This window comes from Acinonyx jubatus, chromosome E2 (genome assembly GCF_027475565.1).
Source record: "Acinonyx jubatus isolate Ajub_Pintada_27869175 chromosome E2, VMU_Ajub_asm_v1.0, whole genome shotgun sequence".
In the NCBI taxonomy this organism is placed as follows: Eukaryota; Metazoa; Chordata; class Mammalia; order Carnivora; family Felidae; genus Acinonyx; species Acinonyx jubatus.
In genome coordinates this window covers 53,450,350-53,470,403 of record NC_069396.1, presented here as the reverse complement: position 1 = coordinate 53,470,403, position 20,054 = coordinate 53,450,350, and the positions used below count along the sequence as shown (strand labels likewise).

General features: G+C 57.9%; 1 protein-coding gene across 1 annotated transcript in view; it reads right to left on the bottom strand.

The window, feature by feature from the left end:
• Positions 1–624: 624 nt before the first annotated feature.
• The window catches only part of POLD1 (DNA polymerase delta 1, catalytic subunit), a 29,938-nt gene continuing 10,508 nt past the window's right edge, over positions 625–20,054 (bottom strand). Inside the window, exons 2-27 of the mRNA XM_027037027.2 lie at positions 18,302–18,504; positions 17,826–17,939; positions 15,495–15,641; positions 15,284–15,409; positions 15,044–15,212; positions 14,861–14,942; positions 14,660–14,789; positions 13,985–14,151; positions 13,552–13,656; positions 10,152–10,292; positions 9,946–10,056; positions 9,329–9,520; positions 9,074–9,162; positions 8,890–9,006; positions 8,624–8,737; positions 8,154–8,301; positions 5,104–5,199; positions 4,858–4,995; positions 3,823–3,998; positions 3,380–3,532; positions 3,141–3,243; positions 2,237–2,369; positions 2,038–2,151; positions 1,627–1,679; positions 1,451–1,548; positions 625–817 (exon numbers count right to left, since the gene is read on the bottom strand). Of these exons, the coding sequence (XP_026892828.1) occupies positions 712–817; positions 1,451–1,548; positions 1,627–1,679; positions 2,038–2,151; positions 2,237–2,369; positions 3,141–3,243; positions 3,380–3,532; positions 3,823–3,998; positions 4,858–4,995; positions 5,104–5,199; positions 8,154–8,301; positions 8,624–8,737; positions 8,890–9,006; positions 9,074–9,162; positions 9,329–9,520; positions 9,946–10,056; positions 10,152–10,292; positions 13,552–13,656; positions 13,985–14,151; positions 14,660–14,789; positions 14,861–14,942; positions 15,044–15,212; positions 15,284–15,409; positions 15,495–15,641; positions 17,826–17,939; positions 18,302–18,503 (3,324 nt within the window). The 5' untranslated portion in view covers position 18,504 and the 3' untranslated portion in view covers positions 625–711. The remainder of the gene's footprint in view (positions 818–1,450; positions 1,549–1,626; positions 1,680–2,037; positions 2,152–2,236; positions 2,370–3,140; positions 3,244–3,379; positions 3,533–3,822; positions 3,999–4,857; positions 4,996–5,103; positions 5,200–8,153; positions 8,302–8,623; positions 8,738–8,889; positions 9,007–9,073; positions 9,163–9,328; positions 9,521–9,945; positions 10,057–10,151; positions 10,293–13,551; positions 13,657–13,984; positions 14,152–14,659; positions 14,790–14,860; positions 14,943–15,043; positions 15,213–15,283; positions 15,410–15,494; positions 15,642–17,825; positions 17,940–18,301; positions 18,505–20,054) is intronic.

The following is a 20,054-nucleotide window of genomic DNA, read 5'->3' as shown; positions in this document are numbered from 1 at the left end:
AGGAGCTGGATTTGGGGGAATCCTAAGAAAGTAGAGAAGCCAAGCGTTCCTGAGGTCAGTAAAAGGGCGGGGGGCAGCTCTGAACCCAGGAGCCGGCCGGGGAGGGGGGGGCGTATGACACCGAGCGACAGGCTCAGGCACTGATGGGGTCTGAAGGCGAGGTGGGGTTGCCGGGACTCTGAGGAGTGGATGTGAATGTGGGGAGAGAGGATTCTGAGGAAAATCCAGGCCCAGAGCCTGCGAGGACCCTGAGGTGGAAAGATCGTGGGTGTGTGACATGGTGGGGGGGGTCCCCTGGGTCATGCCGGGCAGTGGGAGCTTCCGTTCCAGGGGCTGCCCCAGGCCTGGAGGAAACAGGTCAGCACCTGGAGGGCGGGGCGGTCCAGGCAGAGGATGTGTGGTTAGATGTTCACTCAGGCCCTTGAGGGAGGGTCCCAGGGGGAGACTGAGGCAGGACTGGCTTTTGTGGGGCTGGCAGCAGTGCCGGGAGCCCAGGGGTTCTTGGAGGGAAGGGGAGGAGTCAGTGGGGGGCCTCCTGGGGGTCAGGGGCTCCGGCTGAGTGGAAATGACCTCCCCGGGCCAGGGTTCATGACAGGGGACCTTGTGCACTGGAGACCACAAAACACCAGGAAACAAGAGGCCTGAACTTTATTAATTTTCCACCAATCCGGCCCCCCAAGGCCCTGGTGGGAAGCCTGCCGAGGTCAGAGGTCACCAAGCCTCAGGGCCAGGAGGGCCAAAGCGTCTCAGAAGCTGCTCCTGGTCCTCCAGGTCCTTGCGCACCTTCTTGCGCATGTAGAAGATGGGGCAGTCCCGGCTGTGGGCGGGGGCGGGGTCGGGGTCAGGGTCAGGATCAGGGCGTCTGCCCGGCCCAGCGATGGGGTGGGGGCTGTTCCCAGGACTTTGATCCCCCCCACCCGCTGCCCACCCAACCCTCCTTCCAGGGGCAGGCTGTTTGCTCAGCGGGCATGGGGGGAGCCCTAACAGCGGGAGCCCGCAGGGGCGCTGGGCCACCAGCCGTATATCACCTGTCACCTGGCGTGGGAACCCGCCCCGCCCACCTGTTCCCTGGGGAAAGCCTGGCCCGCCCTGGGGGAGGGGGCCAGGACCGTTGTGTGTGTGTGTGTGTGTGTGTGTGTGTGTGTGTGTGCGCGCGCGCGCGCGCTCACTCGTGTGTGTACGAGAGTCGCAGAGAGAACTATGGCCGTTTCCTGGGCAGATACCAGGTGCCCAGCCCTGCCCCCTGAGCAGCAACCCCCCGCCCAACTAAGGCTGGGATGAGCACGGGCCTGTTTTGCAGGCCAGGACACTGAGGGTCAGCCATGGTGGTGGCGGCAGAGGGGGTGAAGGGTGCCTCCTGGGACCCTGGGGTCAGGTCCACAGGCCTTGGGGGCTGGGAGGGGCCCGGGCAGGACAGAGCGGGGGTGGCGGGCCCGCCAGGCCTCTGTACCTGGTGCAGATGACGTCCTCATGCAGGCTGCCCTGACAGCGCTGGCACTGTGTCCACAGGCGCGAGAAGCGCTCCTCCAGGGCATTCAGGTGCGACACCTGGGGACGAGAGCACCGCAGGGTGGCCCTGGCCCAGCGGATCCCTCCTCCCTTCCCCGTCCGCACGCAAACCCTCACCTCCTTCTGATACAGCTCCGACTCCCGAGGCTGGCAGAACTTGCACACGGCCCCTGGGGGAGGGGGTGGGTCAGCACAGGGGAGCTGGGGCAGAGCCAGGGCCCCCGGGCTGCCCTATCCCTGCCCCTTCCCCACCCGCTGCCCATCCCGGCTTCTGAAAGTCCCCAGAGACAAGAGAACAAGGGAACAAGTGTGCGGGGGGGAAAACTCCCCGGGGAACTCCCGGGGCGGGGGGCCCGGGACCCTCGAGGGGGTGCCTGTAAATGGGAGCCCCCACCCAGGGGCCCAGGCCTATCCGGGGTGGCACCGCCAGCCTGGACGGCAGGTGCCAGGGACCTGGGTGAGGGCAGAGCCGGGTGGAGCATGGGGGCCTGGGGCTGGGGTCCGGGCGGGGGGGGGGCCGGTGCTCACCCTGGTGACCGAGGACAGTGCGGCAGCCGATGCAGCAACTGTGGCGTTTGGCAAAGGCCAGAAGGCCGCCCACCTTGCCCGTGAGCACCGTCTTGCAGCGCGTGTGGTCACCCCCTGCAGGCGAGGGCAGGCAGTGGGCCCCGGTGCCCTCTGTGACCCCCGGTGCCCTCCCCCCTCCCCGGGCATGCCCCCTCAGTACTCAGCAGCACAGCCTCAGCGCGGCCCTCGCCCAGGATGGGCTCGAAGATGCGCAGGAGGGGCTTGGCGAGCTGCTGTTCCAGGTAGTACTGCGTGTCGATGGGCAGGCTGTGCTCCAGCACAAAGAGGGGGTCCTGCAAGCAGAGCGGCCAGGTGGGGTCACACCCGGGGGCCAGGGGCTGTGCTCAACAGCAGGCAGCGTGGTGACGGGTACTGGGAGCCACTGGGCTGGTGGGTCCCCCGGTTGTGGGTGTGGGCAGTGGTGTGGGGGAGTCCCTGGGGGCGGTCACCCTCCGGGGCGCCGCATCGAGGTGGGACACGGGTCTGGGATGGCACCGGAGATTGTGAAGGGTCCTCTGGCCATGAGCTGTGGTGCATGCTGGGGTCCACAGGTGGGGGTCCTCAGGACCCCAAGCAAGGGTCAGAGTTCACAGCTTAGGGGGTGTGCCAAGGTGGACAGCAGCTGGAAGTGAAAGCTAGAAGCCAAGATATGAGGAGGCAAGACAGGAACTGGGGACTGAGGAAGGGGTTGTGGGGATCAGAGGTCACTGGACATTGGGGTAGGAGGGGGAAGGACAGGAATCCAAGAGAATTATGGGCTGGAGAGCAAGGACCAAGCAGACACGCAAAGAGAGAGATGGAGAGACGTGATGTGCATGGTGAGTCTGGGTCTTCTTCTGCAGGGGGAGCGAGGGAGGGGTCAGACTATGGGGGGGGGGGCCCTCCAGAGGGCACGGGAGGCCTGGGAGAAAGGCATCAGGGAGCCAACTCCCAGGGGTGTGCTGGGGGCAGTTCTCAGGACCCTGTGGGGCCCACAGAGGGAAACACCCTCCCCGCAGGGCTTGGAAAGCAGAAGTGAGAGCAGAGGGGAGCTGGGCGGAGCGGGCAGCCCAGGTGGGCCTGACCTCGGACTTCATGTAGGCAGCCACGCCCTTGGCAGCGCCGATGATCACGTAGGGGACACGGTCGCCCAAGCTGGGCGCGCTCCCGGGGTCCCGCTTCCTCATCCTGCGGGGAGACCGGGGCGGCGGGGCGGGTGAGGGCAGGTGGGATGGCGGGGGCGGACAGGGCTGTAGGAAGTGGTGCCCAGCTGGCAGGAGGGGGCTATTTCTGGACAGCCCTGCACCCCTCCCACTGGGCGGACCTCTCGGCCAGTTCCACGTGGGCCTGCTTGCCGGCGTAGTCAGAGGCCGCGCGGGTCAGCTCCTTGGTGATGACGAGCTGGGAGATGTCAATGCGGTTACACAGCAGGTCTGAGATGACGTCCTGTGCGTGGGCCACGGCACCCGCGGGGTCTCTGCAGGGCCGGGATGGGGAGGTCACCAGTGGCTGCTGAGGGCCAGAGTGTGCTCTCGGGGATGAGGCCCAAGGAGGGGAGGGACCCAGCCAGGCCACAGGCTGCAAAGTGGCAGAGGCGGGGCCTAGACCCACAGCTGTCCAACCCCACATTCTTTCCACCGTTCCACCACGGAGGACAAGCTGGGCCTGACACCTGTGTCCCCAGGGGAGGAGGGGGCTGGGGGCTCCTGGGTCTGAGGGAGAGGGGCTGGGGCATGGCCTCCGGGGCTGAGGGGAGGTTCCACCCACCGGTCGATGAGCAGGCGGCGCAGGGAGGCGGTGACGAGGTTGGCCACGAGGGGGCAGTTGTCCCGACGCACAGCCTCCAGACCCTTGCAGTCCATGCGGTCGTGAGCGTCTGGCCGGGAGGAGAAAAGCAGGCCAGCGTACCGCTTCTTGCTGATGAGCAGGTAGGGAAAGTAGACCTAGGGAGGGACCCGTGGCTGAGACCCTCAAGACCTCCTGACTCCTGAGACTTCCCTCAGAAACTGGGACACACAGGGCTGGTCCATGTGATACAGGATTGGGGCCCTGGGACAGATGGATCCCAAGATCTCAAGACCCCCGTGCCTGAGCCTGGGCACACCTCAGCATTCCAGGGATCTCAAATCTGAAAACTAGAGAAAGCCCCTAAAACAAGACCCAGTCATGAGGTGAAGGCTGGAGGGCCCCAAATCTGGATCTGGGACAGACCTGACGCAGACAGGGGTACAAGGCAGCACCTCCCTCCACCCCAAGGAGCTGAGACTAAGGCCCAGGAGGGAGCCCTGAGGCAGGGAGGCCCAACGTGGGGAGGCTCTAAATTTGAGAGCAGGTGTACCCAAGACCTGACTCCAAGTTTGAACCCTGGAGTCCCCAGACCCCAAGCCTAATTTCCTGCTGGGAGCCAAGCAGCACCGGCCAATGGTGCCCTGATGCAGGATTCACCCCGGTCAGGGTTCCCACCACCCAAGGCAGCCCCCACACCCAAAACCAGAGGCGCTCCAAGACTGACAAAAGTTTCCAAAAAAACAGACACTGTCCTGCATCACAAAGCCCAAGGCTTTAAGTTTCCAAACTCAGGAGAATCCAGGCCCCCAAATACCCCCAAACCGGGACCTATAGAATGTGAAGCATGGGATACTCAGAGTACCCAGATCAGGGCACCCCCAAGATGGAGAGCCCCCGAGGGCCACTGGGGGCTCCAGATGCTGACATCTGCAGATAGGCGCTGAGAATCAGAGACCCTCTGAAACTTGCGAGACCCATCTGGCCACTCCAGCCCTGAGGGGGGCTCCCACTTACCTTTTCAAACTCGAGCCGGATAGGCGGGGGGAAGTGGCCTGATACCCAGTCCGCAGCCTCCCGCCCCAGGGCCATTGCCTCGGCCACAGAAGAGACACCAAATCGGCACATGACTGAGTCAGTGTCACCATACACCACCTGGGGAGGGACGTATACGACTGGGAGGCATGGAGAGATGGGGGCCAAGCCCCCGCAACTCCCCTGACCCAGCCCCATCTCTGGGCAGTGGGAGGGGCGGCCTCTGACCTTGGCACTGGTGCCATAGCCATTCTCCACCGTGTACTTGGACTCCACCAATTGCTTTGTTTTCTCAATCATCTGGCGCCCAAAGCCGGTAACGCTCTGTCAGGGAGAGAACCACGCAGTGAGGACCCAGGAGTCCTGGGCTCAGGGTGCCACTTCCGCTACTTCCTGGGGGCGTGGGCTTGGGTGAGTCACTCTGCCCCTCTGGGCCTCGATGCCCAAATCTACAAAACGCAGCTACTAAGCTCCTTTTCAACCATCTGTTGGAAAGAACTGGGTCGCTAGCCCAGAGCTCTAGGCACAGAGGAGGAAGGTCTGCAAAGATGAGTGTTAGAAAGGCTGAAGCCAGAAGAGGCCATCAGCACAGTTTGTTTCCTGCCATGGAGGTGCTGTGACATGTGGTAACATTGCAGGCCGTTCTCCATGGTGCAGGATCACTGACATTCCCGGCCCCCACCCCGAAAGCCAGCAGTGCAACCCCCAAATCCTTGGGCAACCAGAAATGACCCTACATACTGTCAAATGCCCCCTCAGAGTAGGGGGATGTGCCAGGCTCATGGAGAAACTTTCCAACAATCTTACTTTACAAATAAGGGAACCGAAGGGGAGCCTTCAACTGAAGGTTGAGCTTCAGACTGCGGTGCAGATCGTCATCTCATAGCTCATGAGCCCATGTCAAGCTCTGTGCTGATAGTTCAGAGCCTGGAGTCTGCTTTGGATTCTGTGTCTCCCTCTCTCTCTCTCAAAAATAAAGAAACATTAAACAATGCCCGGGGCAGGGCGACTGAGTGGCTCAGTTGGTTAAGCATCTGACTTCGGCTCAGGTCATGATCTCGCAGTCCGTGAGTTCGAGCCCCGCGTCGGACTCTGTGTTGACAGCTCAGAGCCTGCAGCCTGCTTCAGATTCTGTGTCTCCCTTTCTCTCTGCCCTCCCCTGCTCATGCTCTGTCTCTGTCTCAAAAATAAATAAAAACATTAAAAAATTTTAGAAAAAAAAAAAATGCCCGGGGCACACACCAAGGAGAGATGGGTGTGACTCTTTCTGCTTTTGTTTGTTTGGATCCAGTCAGAAGATCTCTGTCTTTTAACTGGACCATTTAGGTGACTTACACTTAGTATAATTACTGAACATATCTGGGCTTAAATGTTCACCACTTTACTATATGCTTTCTGCTTGTTTCACCTGTTCTATGTTCCTTTTTCTTTCCTTCATCCTTCTCTGGAATGATTCAGTATTTTGTTTGTTTGTTTGATCTCCCTGCCCCTGTAAGCCTGAGAGACAGCAATAAGGAAAAAGGCAAAGAAACACAGGGAAGGATGAAGAGGGAAAAGACAGGGGGACATGACCAGGAAGCGGTGGCCCTGATGAAGAAGCCCCAAGAGAAGCAAAGCCAAGTCCTCCTGGCCTGGCCTCTGCTTCGGGGCTGGAGTCTGACAGCCAAACACCCACCTCTCTCTACCAGGGAGCCTGGGGGAGGCCCACAGAGACTTATGAAAGGCCAATGCGAGCAATATGGGTGGGATGCACTATAGGAGGAAACTTGCCCAGAAAGAGCCCTGGCTCTTGGCTGGCTCCTGGGAGGGAACCTGAAGCCCTTGGAACGTCCTGCCTAAAAGAGTGTCTTTGTTCACCTAGGACTTTGGACTGTGCTGACAGTGTGACTCATGGTGAGGCCTCGGGCCACACGCTAGCAGCCGGACCTCTCTGCAGGGGCTGGAGACTGAGTAACGAAGGTCGGTCACACAGATGCTCCATGCCTACGTGACCAGCCCCCAGTAAAAACCCAGGACACTGAGGCTCAGTGAACTTCCCTAGTTGGCAACACTCCATGCATGTTGTCACACATCAACGCCGGGAGAAATAAACACTGTCTGCATGACTCCATTGGTGGAGACAAATTGGAAGTTCCACGCCTTTTCCCCTGGCTGATTTTAATCTCTATCCTTTAATTGTATTAAGTCATAACTGTGAGTAGGACAGCTTTTCTGAGTTCCTGGAGTCCTTCTAGCAGATCACTTGAGGTGAGGGTGGTCTTGGGGGCCCCTGAACTGAAGATGAGTGGGTGTGTGCATAGGCTTCTCCCACCAAAAAGCCCCGCCACTGGCAATTCTTCCAAGCCTTCCCTCCAGAGCCACGTGAGGAACGATATAACGCCTACATACAGAGGGAGCTTCCTGGGGCTGGAAGTAACCAAGCCTGGAATGTGCCGAGACCCAAACTCCAGGGGAAGGGGCTGGGCAGGAAGGCCCTTCTAAGGCTCTCTTAAGCCAGGAGCTGAGGCCCTGATCCCAGCTTGGCAGAACCTCGGACTCAGACCCTCTGTGGTCTGACCGTGGATGTTTTTCTGTCCGAGCAGCAGAGCTGCGTCCGGTGAACAGGCCGAGAACACAGCTGGGAAGTGAGGCGGTGGGCTTTTCTGCCCATGTTCCCTCTCAGAGCAGAGCACTGACCAAGCATCTTCACACCCGGGGCAGGAAGAGGTGTCCGCGCTCCTGCTCCTTCAGTGATGGAGCACACACGGCAAATCAAGCGTCAGGGGCTGGCTGTGCTATTGGGCACCACCCCAGCCCCCATGAGCAGACACATGGCCCCATCCTCTCATTTGGAGGCAGGGGACCTGCTCTCCACTCCCCCACCCTCATGGGGACCAGGGGAGAGGTGGGTGGGTCTTCAGGTGGACTACGAGAGATTAAATGAAAGAGCAATGAACAAAGCCTCTGCTCACCACCCCTACGCCCCTGCCACTGCTTCATCTGTCTGCAGAGCCCTCGGCACCAACTGCCTTCCCATATCTGCTGCTGTCACCATCTGCGTGACCACGAGGCTGCGCACCACACGAGAGCAGGAACTCTCATCCGTTTTGCCACCTGCTGGACCCACACAGGACGTTCGGCGAACATTTGTTCAAAAATGAATGAACCAAACACTCACGCATCCCCTCTCCCGAAAGCTGGCAAGTTGGGGCAGCCTGGGCTCTACCACACGGAGCCCTGGTTCTCCCAGGGAGGGGCTGTGTGCCCCCCACCTTCCACCGTGGGAACTGGGCACTCACCTGTGAGATCTCCAGGCACGGCAGCTTGCCCACCTGGGCACCAGTGAAGCCATATACAGAGTTGGCGCTCACTTTGAGCGCCAGCTGCCGCCCATCCAACACCTGCCGACGCAGGGGGTCTGTCTCTTTGGCCAGCTCAGCCTTGGCCCTGGAGAGAGAGGAAGCACAGGCCACTGAGGCAGCATCCTATATCTCAGGGAAAGATAAGAGGCCCTGGCCTGGGCACTGGTCAAGGTGCCTTTCTAGAAATGGGTGCCACGTACAGCTGCGCAGGCTGCGTACTACACAGAGGTGTCCAGCAGAGGGGGCAAAGGGGAGCCATCTGGAGGGGTGTCTTGTTCTAATTCATACACCGTGGCAGTTAATGTGTGGCGCGGCAACCCTGGGGTGACCCACGAGAGACAGACTGGTGAGGAGCCTCAGCAAGTTTGAGCTCTGAGAAGGGGTGGGTGGGGCACTCAAGAACCCACCTCTTCCGGGCGCTGAGAAGGTTCTCCAGGATCTGGGGCAGGAGGCCCTTCCGCACTGACGTCTTCACAAACTCATCCCCTGTGGGCGTCTTGATGAACTGATCCTCTGTCAGGCTGAGGCGGAGGACGCCGGGGGGTGATGCCCAGCCTCCCCACCTCCTCCCCTCGAGACCCCCTCAGGCTCTCCCCACCTCAAGTCTCTCCTCCACTCCCCTTCCCATCTGGGTCCCGGGCCTGGGGTCCCCAAGATGAAAAAGGTGCCATACCCCAGTTTCTGGGCGGCCCCGGGCCGCAGGAGTGTGGTGTAGCACAGGTTGTGGGCCATCATGATGGACGGGTACAGAGAGGAGAAGTCTAGTGTGGCGATGGGGACATCGTAGTACCTGGGGGGGAGGGGAGGAGTCAGGGCCGGAAGCCCCGAGCCACCCCCACCCAGACACGGGGTCATACCCTTTGAGGGGCTCGATGACTGTGGCTCCCGTGTAGTCCTCGACACCTTCTGTCTTTACCACGGGCATCAGCAGCCCCTCGCGCATGGCCTGGGGGGGGAGAAGGTGGAAAATGGAGGCAGGCCCAGGTGGGGCAGCGCGTCAGGTGTCGTGGCCCAGAAGCCACAGCGAGTGACTGAGTGACCAAGTGACCAGAGGCTGGGAGCGGGGACTTGCCAGAGCACTGGGATGCCCACCCTCAGCTCCTCCCACTGACCTGCCGCAGCAGCTGGGACACGACCTTGACCTGCTGGCCGCGGGTGAGCAGATAGCCAAGGGGCACACCGGTGACGCGCGCCATCTCCATGGCGTTCACTAGCACCATGAGCCGCTCCAGCAGCCGCAGGGGCAGGAAGGCGTCCTTGAGGCAGTACACGGCCAGGCGGCGGCGTGTCTGGTCGTTCCCGTTCTGGGGACAGGCATGGAGGGCATCAGGGGGTGGGGGGCAGCCGTGAGGGCTCAGGGGTCAGGGAGAGGGCGAGGGTCTGGGTGCGGAGTGGGCAGAGCTGGGGGTCGGGGAGTTGCGGGGTCAGAGGAAAAGGGAGCAGTCTGATGGGCGAGTGTAGGCTAGAGGCGGGGGCAGGACAAGGGAATAAGGTCACAGTGCCAGAGGTTACATGAGGAGTCACATCTGCCAAGTGAGGTCACAGATCAGAGGCAAGAGGTTGAGGTGAGAGTCGGGAGAACAGCTGGGAGATCGCAGCCCAAGGTCAGGAAGGTGGGCTGCTGGGGTCAGAGAATTAGACGGAAGAGTAAGATCAGAGGTTGGGGGCAGGGAGCGGAGGTGTGAGGTCGGGGCAGGCGGAGGGGGGTCAGAGGTCGCAGAAAAGGCACCTGCAGGTCAGTGATGATGCTGTGCTGGACGTCCTCTTTCTGCTCGCCCAGGAAGTGGAAGCTCACGGCGTTGAGCGTGTAGGAGCGGAGCTTATACTCTCGCAGTAACACCTGCAGTGGGGAGGGGGAGCGGGGGCGCAGGGTGGGCCCAGGGCCCGGGCAGCAGCCCCACGAGGGCGGGCACCCTCCCGGCCCCGCGCGCGTACCTGCAGCATGTCCATCTGCACGCGGCCCACCATGCTGACCACCTTGCTGTCCCGCCGGCCGGTCTGCTTGGACTGGAAGGACGAGTCCCGGATGGTGGAGCGGAGGCCAGACACGCGGCCCAGGAAGGGGAACGACTCCACCTGGGGACACAGCACCAGGGAGGGGCGGAGGCTGCAGTGGGCAACGGCCGGCCCGGATCTGGGACCTCTGGGGCCGTGCCAAAGGAATGCAGACCACACGAGCCACCACCACGACACCCGCGACGCCACCCTCTTCCTGCTGGGAGCTGGGGCTGAGCGGGCGGAAGCAGGTGGGGCTCTGATGCAGAAAGACGCTCTGGGGCTGGGTAGGCATGGACTGCAGGGAGACAGGAGGTCAGGACGGCTGCAGGGCTGAGGGGGGCAGGCATGGTGCTCAGTGGCTGGGGTGCTGCACCCAGATGGGCAGCAGAGGAAGAACAGATTTGGGGGCGATGCTGAACTGAGTGGGGGGAGGGGCCTGGGGGACAGTTAGGTGGGCACACAGCAGGGGGCAGCACAGAGAGCTGGGTCTGAGGCCAGGACAGGAGGTGGCATGAGAGGGACAGGGTAGAGAGCGGAGGCCTGAGCTGGAGAAGTAGCAGGGCAGGGGTGCAGAGGACAGGGGAGCAGTGTCTCCACGTATAAATGCCAGACTGAGAGGGATGGACTCCTTCCCGGAACTCTTGGGGGCCATAAACACAATTTTAAAAATTATTTTTAACGTTAATTTACTTTTGAGAGAGACACAGAGAGAGAGAGAGAGAGAGAGCACGAGCAGGGGAGGGGCAGAGAGAGAGGAAGACACAGAATCCGAAGCAGGGTCCTGGTTCTGAGCTGTCAGCACAGAGCCCGACACGGGGTTTGAACCCATGAACCGAGATCATGAACTGAGCCGAAGTCGTAAGCTTAACTGACTGAGCCACCCAGGCGCCCCACAATTTTTTAAAATACGTATATTTTTATTCACAAAAACAAACTCAAAATGGATAAAGGACCTGAATGTGAGACAGGAAACCATCAAAACCCTAGAGGAGAAAGCAAGAAAAAACCTCTCTGACCTCAGCCACAGCAGTTTCTTACTTGACACATCCCCAAAGGCAAGGGAATTAAAAGCAAAAGTGAACTATTGGGACCTTATGAAGGTAAAATCTTCTGCACCGCAAAGGAATCAACAAAACTAAAAGGCAACCAACGGAATGGGAAAAGATATTTGCAAATGGCATATCGGACAAAGGGCTAGTATCCAAAATTATCTATAAAGAACTCACCAAACTCCACACCCGAAAAACAAATAATCCAGTGAAGAAATGGGCAGAAAACATGAATAGACACTTCTCTAAAGAAGACATCCAGATGGCCAACAGGCACATGAAAAGATGCTCAACGTCGCTCCTCATCAGGGAAATACAAATCAAAACCACACTCAGATATCACCTCACGCCAGTCAGAGTGGCCAAAATGAACAAATCAGGAGACTACAGATGCTGGAGAGGATGTGGAGAAATGGGAACCCTCTTGCACTGTTGGTGGGAATGCAAATTGGTGCAGCCACTCTGGAAAACAGTGTGGAGGTTCCTCAGAAAATTAAAAATAGACCTACCCTATGACCCAGCAGTAGCACTGCTAGGAATTAACCCAAGGGATATAGGAGTGCTGATGCATAGGGGCACTTGTACCCCAATGTTTACAGCAGCACTTTCAACAACAGCCCAATTATGGAAAGAGCCTAAATGTCCATCAGCTGACGAATGGATAAAGAAATTGTGGTTTATATACACAATGGAATACTACGTGGCAATGAGAAAGAATGAAATCTGGCCTTTTGTAGCAACGTGGATGGAACTGGAGAGCGTTATGCTAAGTGAAATAAGTCATACAGAGGACAGATTCCATGTTTTCACTCCTATGTGGATCCTGAGAAACTTAACAGAAGACCATGGGGGAGGGGGAGAAAAAAAATGGTTAGAGAGGGAGGGAGCCAAAGCATCAGAGACTCTTAAAAACTGAGAACTGAGGGTTGATGGGGGGTGGGGGTGAGGGGAGGGGGGTGACGGGTACTGAGGAGGGCACCTTTTGGGATGAGCACTGGGTGTTGTATGGAAACCAATTTGACAATAAATTTCATAATAAAAAATAAATAAATAAATAAATAAGTTTTTAAGTTTAATTATTTTGAGAGAGAAAAAGGGAGAGAGAGCACAAGCTGGGGAAGAGCAGAGAGAGAGAGGGAGAGAGAGAGAATCCCAAGCAGGCTCCGCACTGTCAGCACAGAGCTGGATGTGGGGCTCAAAGTCACGAACCGTGAGATCATGACCTGAACCGAAATCAAGAGTCGAATGCTTAACCAACTGAGCCATCCGGGCACCCCAACATGATTTTTAAAATACCATTTTATTGCATTTTTTTTAAGTACGCTCCATGCCCAATATGGGGCTTGAACTCACGACCCTGAAATCAAGTTGCACACTCTACCGACAGAGGCAGCCAGGCGCCCCAAATGTGATTTTTATTTTTCATCACGAAACTGGCCAAACATAAGGAAAAGGAGGAAACGATACAACATAACCACTATTGTGAGTTGAACTGTTGTCAACATCAATCCCAGATGTTGAAGTCCTAACCTCCACACCTCAGAACGTAATCTCTTTGGAAATAGGGTCTCTACAGGCGATCAAGTTGAGATCATCAGGGTTGGCCCTGACCCAAGACCACAGTGTCCTTAGAAAAAGAGGAAATTTGGGCAGAGATATGCCCAAATTAGAAGACAAGCTGAAGAATCGGGGAGCCCGCCTCCGACACCCCAGGTATGTCTGAGACCACCACAGGCTAGGAGAGGCCTCGGAAGGAACCAAGCCTGTGAGGCCTTGATCTTGGACTTCTGAGTTCCAGCCTGCAAGAAGACACAAGCCTGCGGTACTCTCAGGTAGCCCTAGCAAATTAGCACGCCCCGTACGGTGACTCCCAGGTTCAACAAGCGTCAGGGTTTTGCCATACATTTCAAGGAATCCCCCTTTTCCTTATTTTTGGCTGACATATTTTAAAGTCTAGAAGACAAGACACTATCCCCACGCACGCTTCCGTCTGCCCTTCCAACACACAGGCCTTTCCTTATTTAACCATAAATGCTCTCCTTGCCTCTGCAAAAGCCAAATAACCTTCTGGACTTCGAGCAGGGCAGGGATGGGGCCAGAGCTGGCTTTTCAGTGATGTCCCTGGAGCCACTGGGGGCGGTGGGCTGCAGGGACACAGAGCAAGCCAGATAGCCCAAGGGGGACAGAGCCACAAGGGAAAAGCAGCAAGGAGGAGCAGGGCGGCCACCCACCCCTTCGGCCCCCAGTGGCGCATCTAAAGGCAAGCCTCCCTAACCTTCCTGCCCTACCTTGAGGGTCTGGGCCCGGGAGATGAGGTATGGAAGGTCAAAGTTCTGGATGTTGTAGCCAGTGATCACATCGGGGTCCATGATGCGAATGAAGGTCGACCACGCCTATGGGGTGGGAGCACACAGGATCACCCTGGTTGTCATCCTGATCGTCCCCCTAGCATGGATCCTCCCCGCTCCTGGAACATTCCAGAAGTCCTCAAGAGCGAGCCTGGAGCCCTCTTGCCCATTGCAGTAAGATCGGGCAGGTGCTTCTGAAAATAACACAGGACCCAGACGGGAAATGTTCACACACCCCCTCCCCCACCAAAGCAAAGGGATCTGAACCCATGGACTTGGAGTCTCAGCATGCAGAGGACATGGCCTTGCACCTGGGATGTGGAGGCTGGGTGGGGGGTTCTGAGGACATAAAGGGACATGGAATGAGAGCCACCTGCAACAGCTCCTCCTCCCGCTCGTAGCTCTGCACTTTGGCGCCCAGGATAGGGGCGCAGGGCCGCAGGGTGAGCGCCAGGCGTAGGAAGGGCTCCGGCTCACCCCAGCGCAGGCCCAGTGAGCAGATCTGGATCACGGGGTCCCGCTCAGGCTCCGGGAAAATGCCTGCGCAGGGAGGAAGGAGGGGGATGCAGGGGACCGAACTTCTTCTTTTCCTCTGTGACACATCAGGGGAGCTGCACATCCAAATCTCCCCAGCCTGTCGATTCCTAACCCCACTGCCTACAGCCCTCGCATGACCCACACTGTTCCCCTCTGCCTTCTTCTTCTGGCCCTCTCCCTGCCCCTCACAGACTGGGTCCTGCCCCAGGGCCTTTGCACTTCCTCTTCTCTGCGGAGGGGTGGGGGGGGCAGAGGTTCCCCCTACCCATACACCCCCGCTTGTCCCTCTTCACAAGGCCTGCCGCATCGCTCCTAAGGCCTTCCCGCCCACCTGTCTGAGCTGCCCTGTCACTCTCCACCATCCTCCAAGTGAGAATCTTACGATAACTGTCCATTTTCATGTTCACTCCTTCCTCAGCGAGCTCAAGAAGTATGGGGGCTCGTGGGGCAAGACTGGCATGTCACGTGTCTAAAGGGAGGGAGGGAGGAGCCCCGAGACCCGGAGACAGACCTTTGCGGCCAGCACACTCGATGTCAAAGCTGAGCACGCGCAGGGGCGCAATTCGCTGCCACTCCCCTTCTGGCGGGTGACTGACCACGTCAGACCACTGCACGTCCGCCTCCAGCTGACAATGCGTGGCCTGTAGGGGTGGGGCACGTCAGTGGCTGCAGGGGCCCGGCTCTGTGCCCCTGCCCCCAGTGAGCCCCGCACCTTCCCCTCCAGCCTCAGGAGGTATTTCCCCGCTGGGAGTTCCAACCAGTTGCAGCCGACGATGTCTGTGTCCACCATGAACCTGGACAGGGGATGAAGAGCAGGAGGCAGAAGCTGACTAGCGGGGTCGGGGCAAGGGCGGAAGTGGGGGTGGAGGTTGGAGAGGAGAGGCAGGGGCCGTACCGGATCTCAAAGTCCACATTGGTCTCGTAGGGTGCGAAGCTGGGGGTGCCCAGGCCCGGCACACGGATGCCCTGCTCCAGGAGGCGGCGGGTGGGGGCCAGGAGGCGCGGCAGCGCCAGGGTGATGCGCAGAAACGGGGAGGGGCCGTGCCCATGGTACCCGAACATGCCTGCGGACAGACAAGGCTGGCACCGGCCCGGAGGGAGCCCTGCCTGCTGGACCCGGGGGCGGGGCACTCACTCTCCCGGGAGCACAGCTCCACAGATAGCACGGCCGGCCCCGCGAGCTCCTTCCCTCCGCGCTGGTCCCTGCTGATGGCAGCATTCAGCTCCCGCTGCAGGTCGCCCAGGTGCTCGCGCCCAAAACCTGAGGGGAGTGGGGAGAGCTGGTCAGGAGTGCAGGGGGACTCCGGAGGGCTGGGGCGGGGGTCTTGTGGGTCAGGGCCACTCACCAGGGGGCGCCGGGGTGTAGAAGTAGGGAGCAAAGCCGTGGATGTGGCAGCAGACGGACACGCCCTCATCAGTGACTCCGAAGGCACGGAGGACAGGGACGGAGCCGGGGGGTGGCGGGGCTGCTCCAGGCAGGGGCTGCGCCAGGCCTGGGGGTGGAGGGTTCACAGGATGAGGCAGAGGCTACCCCTCCGTATTCCTCAAAGGTTTGCCTCCCCAGGCTTCTCCTTTGCTGGGAATACAGCCCCTGGTTCCCGCAGCACCGGGTGCCTCTGCCCACACTGGCCTTCCACACTGTCCACTCGGCTTTGAGCGCCTCCCCACTGGTCTCCTTCTCATCTTGGTCTACCTCCTATAGCTAGAAGGAGCCCCCTGCCCTCTTTTTGCAAAAAATATTTTCTTTTGGAAAGTAAAACTGAGGGGCGCCTGGGTGGCTCAGTCATTTGAGTGCCCAACTTCGGCTCACATCATGATCTCATGGTTGGTGAGTTTGAGCCCTGTGTTGGGCTTTGCGCTTCTTGGGATTCTCTTGCTCTCTCTTTCTGCCCCTCTCCCGCTCACGTGCGCGCGCACTCTCTCTCAAAAATAAGTATTTAAAAACAAAAGTAAAATCGACGTTGTGTGTGCAGTTAGGAGCTTTAACACATATTTTATACAGATTCACGTAACCACTATCAAAATCAGGGTACAAAACCGCTCCATCACTCCAAACAGCTCCTGCGAGATGCATTTTTGGAACCACACCCGCTGGCACTGATGGTCCACTCTCCGTCATTCTAATTTTGTCTTTCTTTCAACTCAAAAAAAAAAAAAGCTTATTTATTTATCTTGAGACAGAGAGCGCTTGCAAGCATGAGCGGGGGAGGGGCAGGAGAAGGAGAGAGAAAATCCCAAACGGGCTCCACATCATCAGTGTAGATGTGGGGCTCGGTCCTCCAAACCGTGAGGCCATGACCTTAGCCAAAATCAAGAGTCAGAAGCTTAACCAGCTGAGCCACCCAGGTGCCCTTAATTTTGTTTTTTTCAGTCTATCCATATAAACGGAATCACAGTCTCCTGGCTCTCATTCCTTCAGGGGAAATATCTGGAATTGCCTGATCCTATGGAAAAAGCAGATTTAACTCTTGTATCTTAATAAAGCTGGGGGCGGGGGAAGAGTAGGTTGAACTCTAGGAAACTTCCAGACTGTTTCCCACAGGGGCAGCAACACACAGCGTTCCCACCAGCGGGGCACAAGCAAGCTTTCCGGTGGCTCTGCATCCTTATCAATGATCGTTCGTGTCTCTGGGCTTTCTTTTAGCTCTCCTAATAGGTTGTCAGGTCTCAGTGTGGCTGTCATTTACATTTCCCTGACAGCCAGTGACACTGAGCTTATTCCCGCCTGCGTATCCTCCAGTGAATTGTCTACCCGGGTGTTTGGTCCACTTTTGGACTGGACTGTCTTCTCGCTGTCGAGATCTGAATGCTTCTTATATTTTCGCAGCGCGAGTTCTTGCTCAGATCCGGGGAACGCAATGTTTCCTCCCCGCCTGTAACTCGTCCCTTCCCTCTCTTACCGGGGAGCCTTCTAACCTGTGAGTTGGGGTTGGGTCTCTCCAAAGACTTTTCCAGCCTGCTCAGAACGGAGCCCCGAAGTCCTTGCCTCGGCGGGCAGGATCTCAGGTGCCACCCCTCGCCCCTCCCCTTGCTCCTTGTTCCTACCACACTGATCTCGCTGTTCCTCAAACGTTCTAGACCAGCTGCCTGCTCAGGACCCTCTGCCCAGAACCCCTCTTTCCCAGACAGCCCCGTGGCTCCTTGTTGCCTCCTCAGAGAGGCTTTCCCAGACCTCCAAGATGCACAATCTGGCACCCCTACCCTCCTTTATGTTCTGCCATAACCCTCATGGCCACCTGAGGCTCCACTTCCTTTTTTATTCTGCCTATCCTTCTAGAAGGTGAACCTCTGAGAGCAGGGACCTGGTCTGACAGGAATAGGGCCTGGCTCAATACAGATGCTTGGCTGTTCCTGATGGACACTGGATGGACGGACGGATGTCGAAACTGCACACCTCCCTCCTCAGCAAGGAGCCGGCTCTTACCTTCAGGCCTCAGTTGGAAGACAGTCCCCACCTCCAGGAAGCCCCGCTGGACACCTGCACCGCCACTTTCCCTCTTGCTGCCCCTTCGGGCACCCACAGCCCTGTCCCTCCCTCTCTTAGCCCTGGCCACCTGGACGGGGACTGTCCGTGTCCATCTCTTCTCTCAAAGCCAGAGGTGCTGACCCGGCCCAGCCTGCGCCCCAGGAGCCCTGGGCCCCTCCTCCCACCCACCAGGCCTGACCACCAAGCTCACCCACGTAATGGTCGATCTCCAACTGCTGGAAGATGAGGGGCTCCGTCTGGGGATCCAGGGAGGGCGGGGAGGGGCGAAGCCAGCGGGCATCTATGGCCGTTGGGGAGAACGGCCCTGGATGGGGGGAGGGAGGCAGGCTACATGGAATGGTGGTCCTCCCCCAGAAGTAAGTAACGGGCCCGCCCAACCCAGCCCATGATCTCTCAGGTGGCCCCTGATGTGCAGAGAAAGTCAGGTGGAGGCGGGGCTCTGGGTCTGGCCGGAAACTCGGGAGAGGTCATGGGGTCAAGGGTGAAGGTCAGAATTGGAGCTGCAGACAACAAAGGCAGAATGCATACTGGTGTGAGGTCAGAGGCTGGCACTTCACGGAGCTCAAAGTGGGCCAGAAGTCAGAGGTTACAGGTGAGCCTCGTGGCCGACACGGTTCACAGGCAAGAGGGGGAGGGAGGGCAAGGGGTTCCCACCGTGGGTCTCACCGTCCGCGGCTCCCTCCAGGGCCGGCTGCAGCAACTCCTCCTCCTGTTCCTGCAGCCTGTGCTCTGCCTCCATCTCCTCCATCAGCGCCAGCTCCTCCTCGAACTGGGATGGCTGAGACGGCTCATCCTCATCCCAGAGGCCCCCACGGGCCCGCTTGGGGGGCACCCCAGGGCCCGGGCCCGGCCGCCGCTTGGCATCCATCCTGTGGGGCAAGTCAAGGCTCGGAGAAGGTTCCTGTCTTCCTCCTGAACCCCCCGTGTACCAACCGTGACTGTGAGCCTTTTTTCCATTCTCCAGAGTGCCTCAAGAGTAACACGACCCTCTACCCGCAGGCTCACGGGGTGGTGGTACATTCCACGTGTCAAATACTATCAGTTACTGTGATTACAGCCCACTCCCCACCTCGGTGTAACCCTCTCCTCACATGCTCAAACCCTCCATATCCTTTCTGCTGTCTGCTTGCCCCTGGCCAACCCCTTGTCACCCGGTCTGCAGGGCCTCCACACTCACACTCACACACCTGGTCCTTAGCACATCCCTTCCTTTCATAAACCTCTCTCTCTGGTGTCCACACCCTCCTGTCACCCTGCCTGCCCGGGCCTTCATTCGACAAGCAGCCGGGAAGCACCTCTTCAGGCCAGTCACAAATCTGATCTGGTCCCTTCCCAGCTCAAAACACTTCAGAGGCTTCCCTCCCCCTTAAAAACAAAACAGAAACGGAGCCCTTTTAATTTTGAAATAAGTTCAAATTTCCACACCTGCACACCCTTCACCCAGATTCCCCAAGTGTCAGCTTGACGCCACATTTGCTTCATTACCTCCTCCATACGTAACAAGGTAATATGCACACATCATCAAATGATTTACTTTTTCTGAGTCAGTTGAGTGAGTTGTGCGTCAGGTAGATATGTTAGTTAGATATTATGCCCCTCGACCCCTGAGTACTTTACAATGTGTTGCTGAAGGACAAAGACATTCTCTCTTTTTCTTAGTAGGCTCCATGCCCCAAGTGGATCCCACAACCCTGGGATCAAAAGTCACACACCGTACTGACTGAACCAGCCAGGCGTCCCAAAGACATTCTCTATACCCAGCAAGGTGCAGTGATCAAATCCAGGACATTTAACAATCCAATCACAACGTAAAGAGTCCATTTTCCAGTTTCTCTAACAATCCCCCCAAATGCCCTTTATAGTATTCCCCTTGTAATTTAGGATCTAATGTAGTAAACACAAACAAAAAACCAAATAGAGGCTGCAATATACATGTTTATAGGTTTTTTTAAAATAAACTTGATGTTTTAAAAACAAGTTTACTATTTATTGTTGAGAGTGCACACGCACGTGAGAGAGAGAGAGAGTGTGTGTGTGTGAGCAGGGAAGGGACAGAGAGAGAGGGAGACACAGAATCTGAAGCAGGCTCCAGGCTGAGCTGTCAGCACAGAGCCTGACGCGGGGCTCCAACTCACGGACCGCGAGAACATGACCTGAGCCAAAGTCAGACGCTTAACCAACTGAGCCACCCAGGCGCCCCATTTATGTTTCCTTAATTGCAACATATAAAAAATCATTTTGGAGCATATTTTGACAAGATATATTGATACAAAAGTACACATCCTCTAGTAGGTTCGACAGAAGATTGTATTCAAGTTAAGCCTCTTTAGGCTGGCAACTTCACTATGGTTCGGTAAGAGAATATTCTAAGAAAATGCACACTCAGGGTGCCTGGGTGGCTCAATCAGTTAAGCATCCG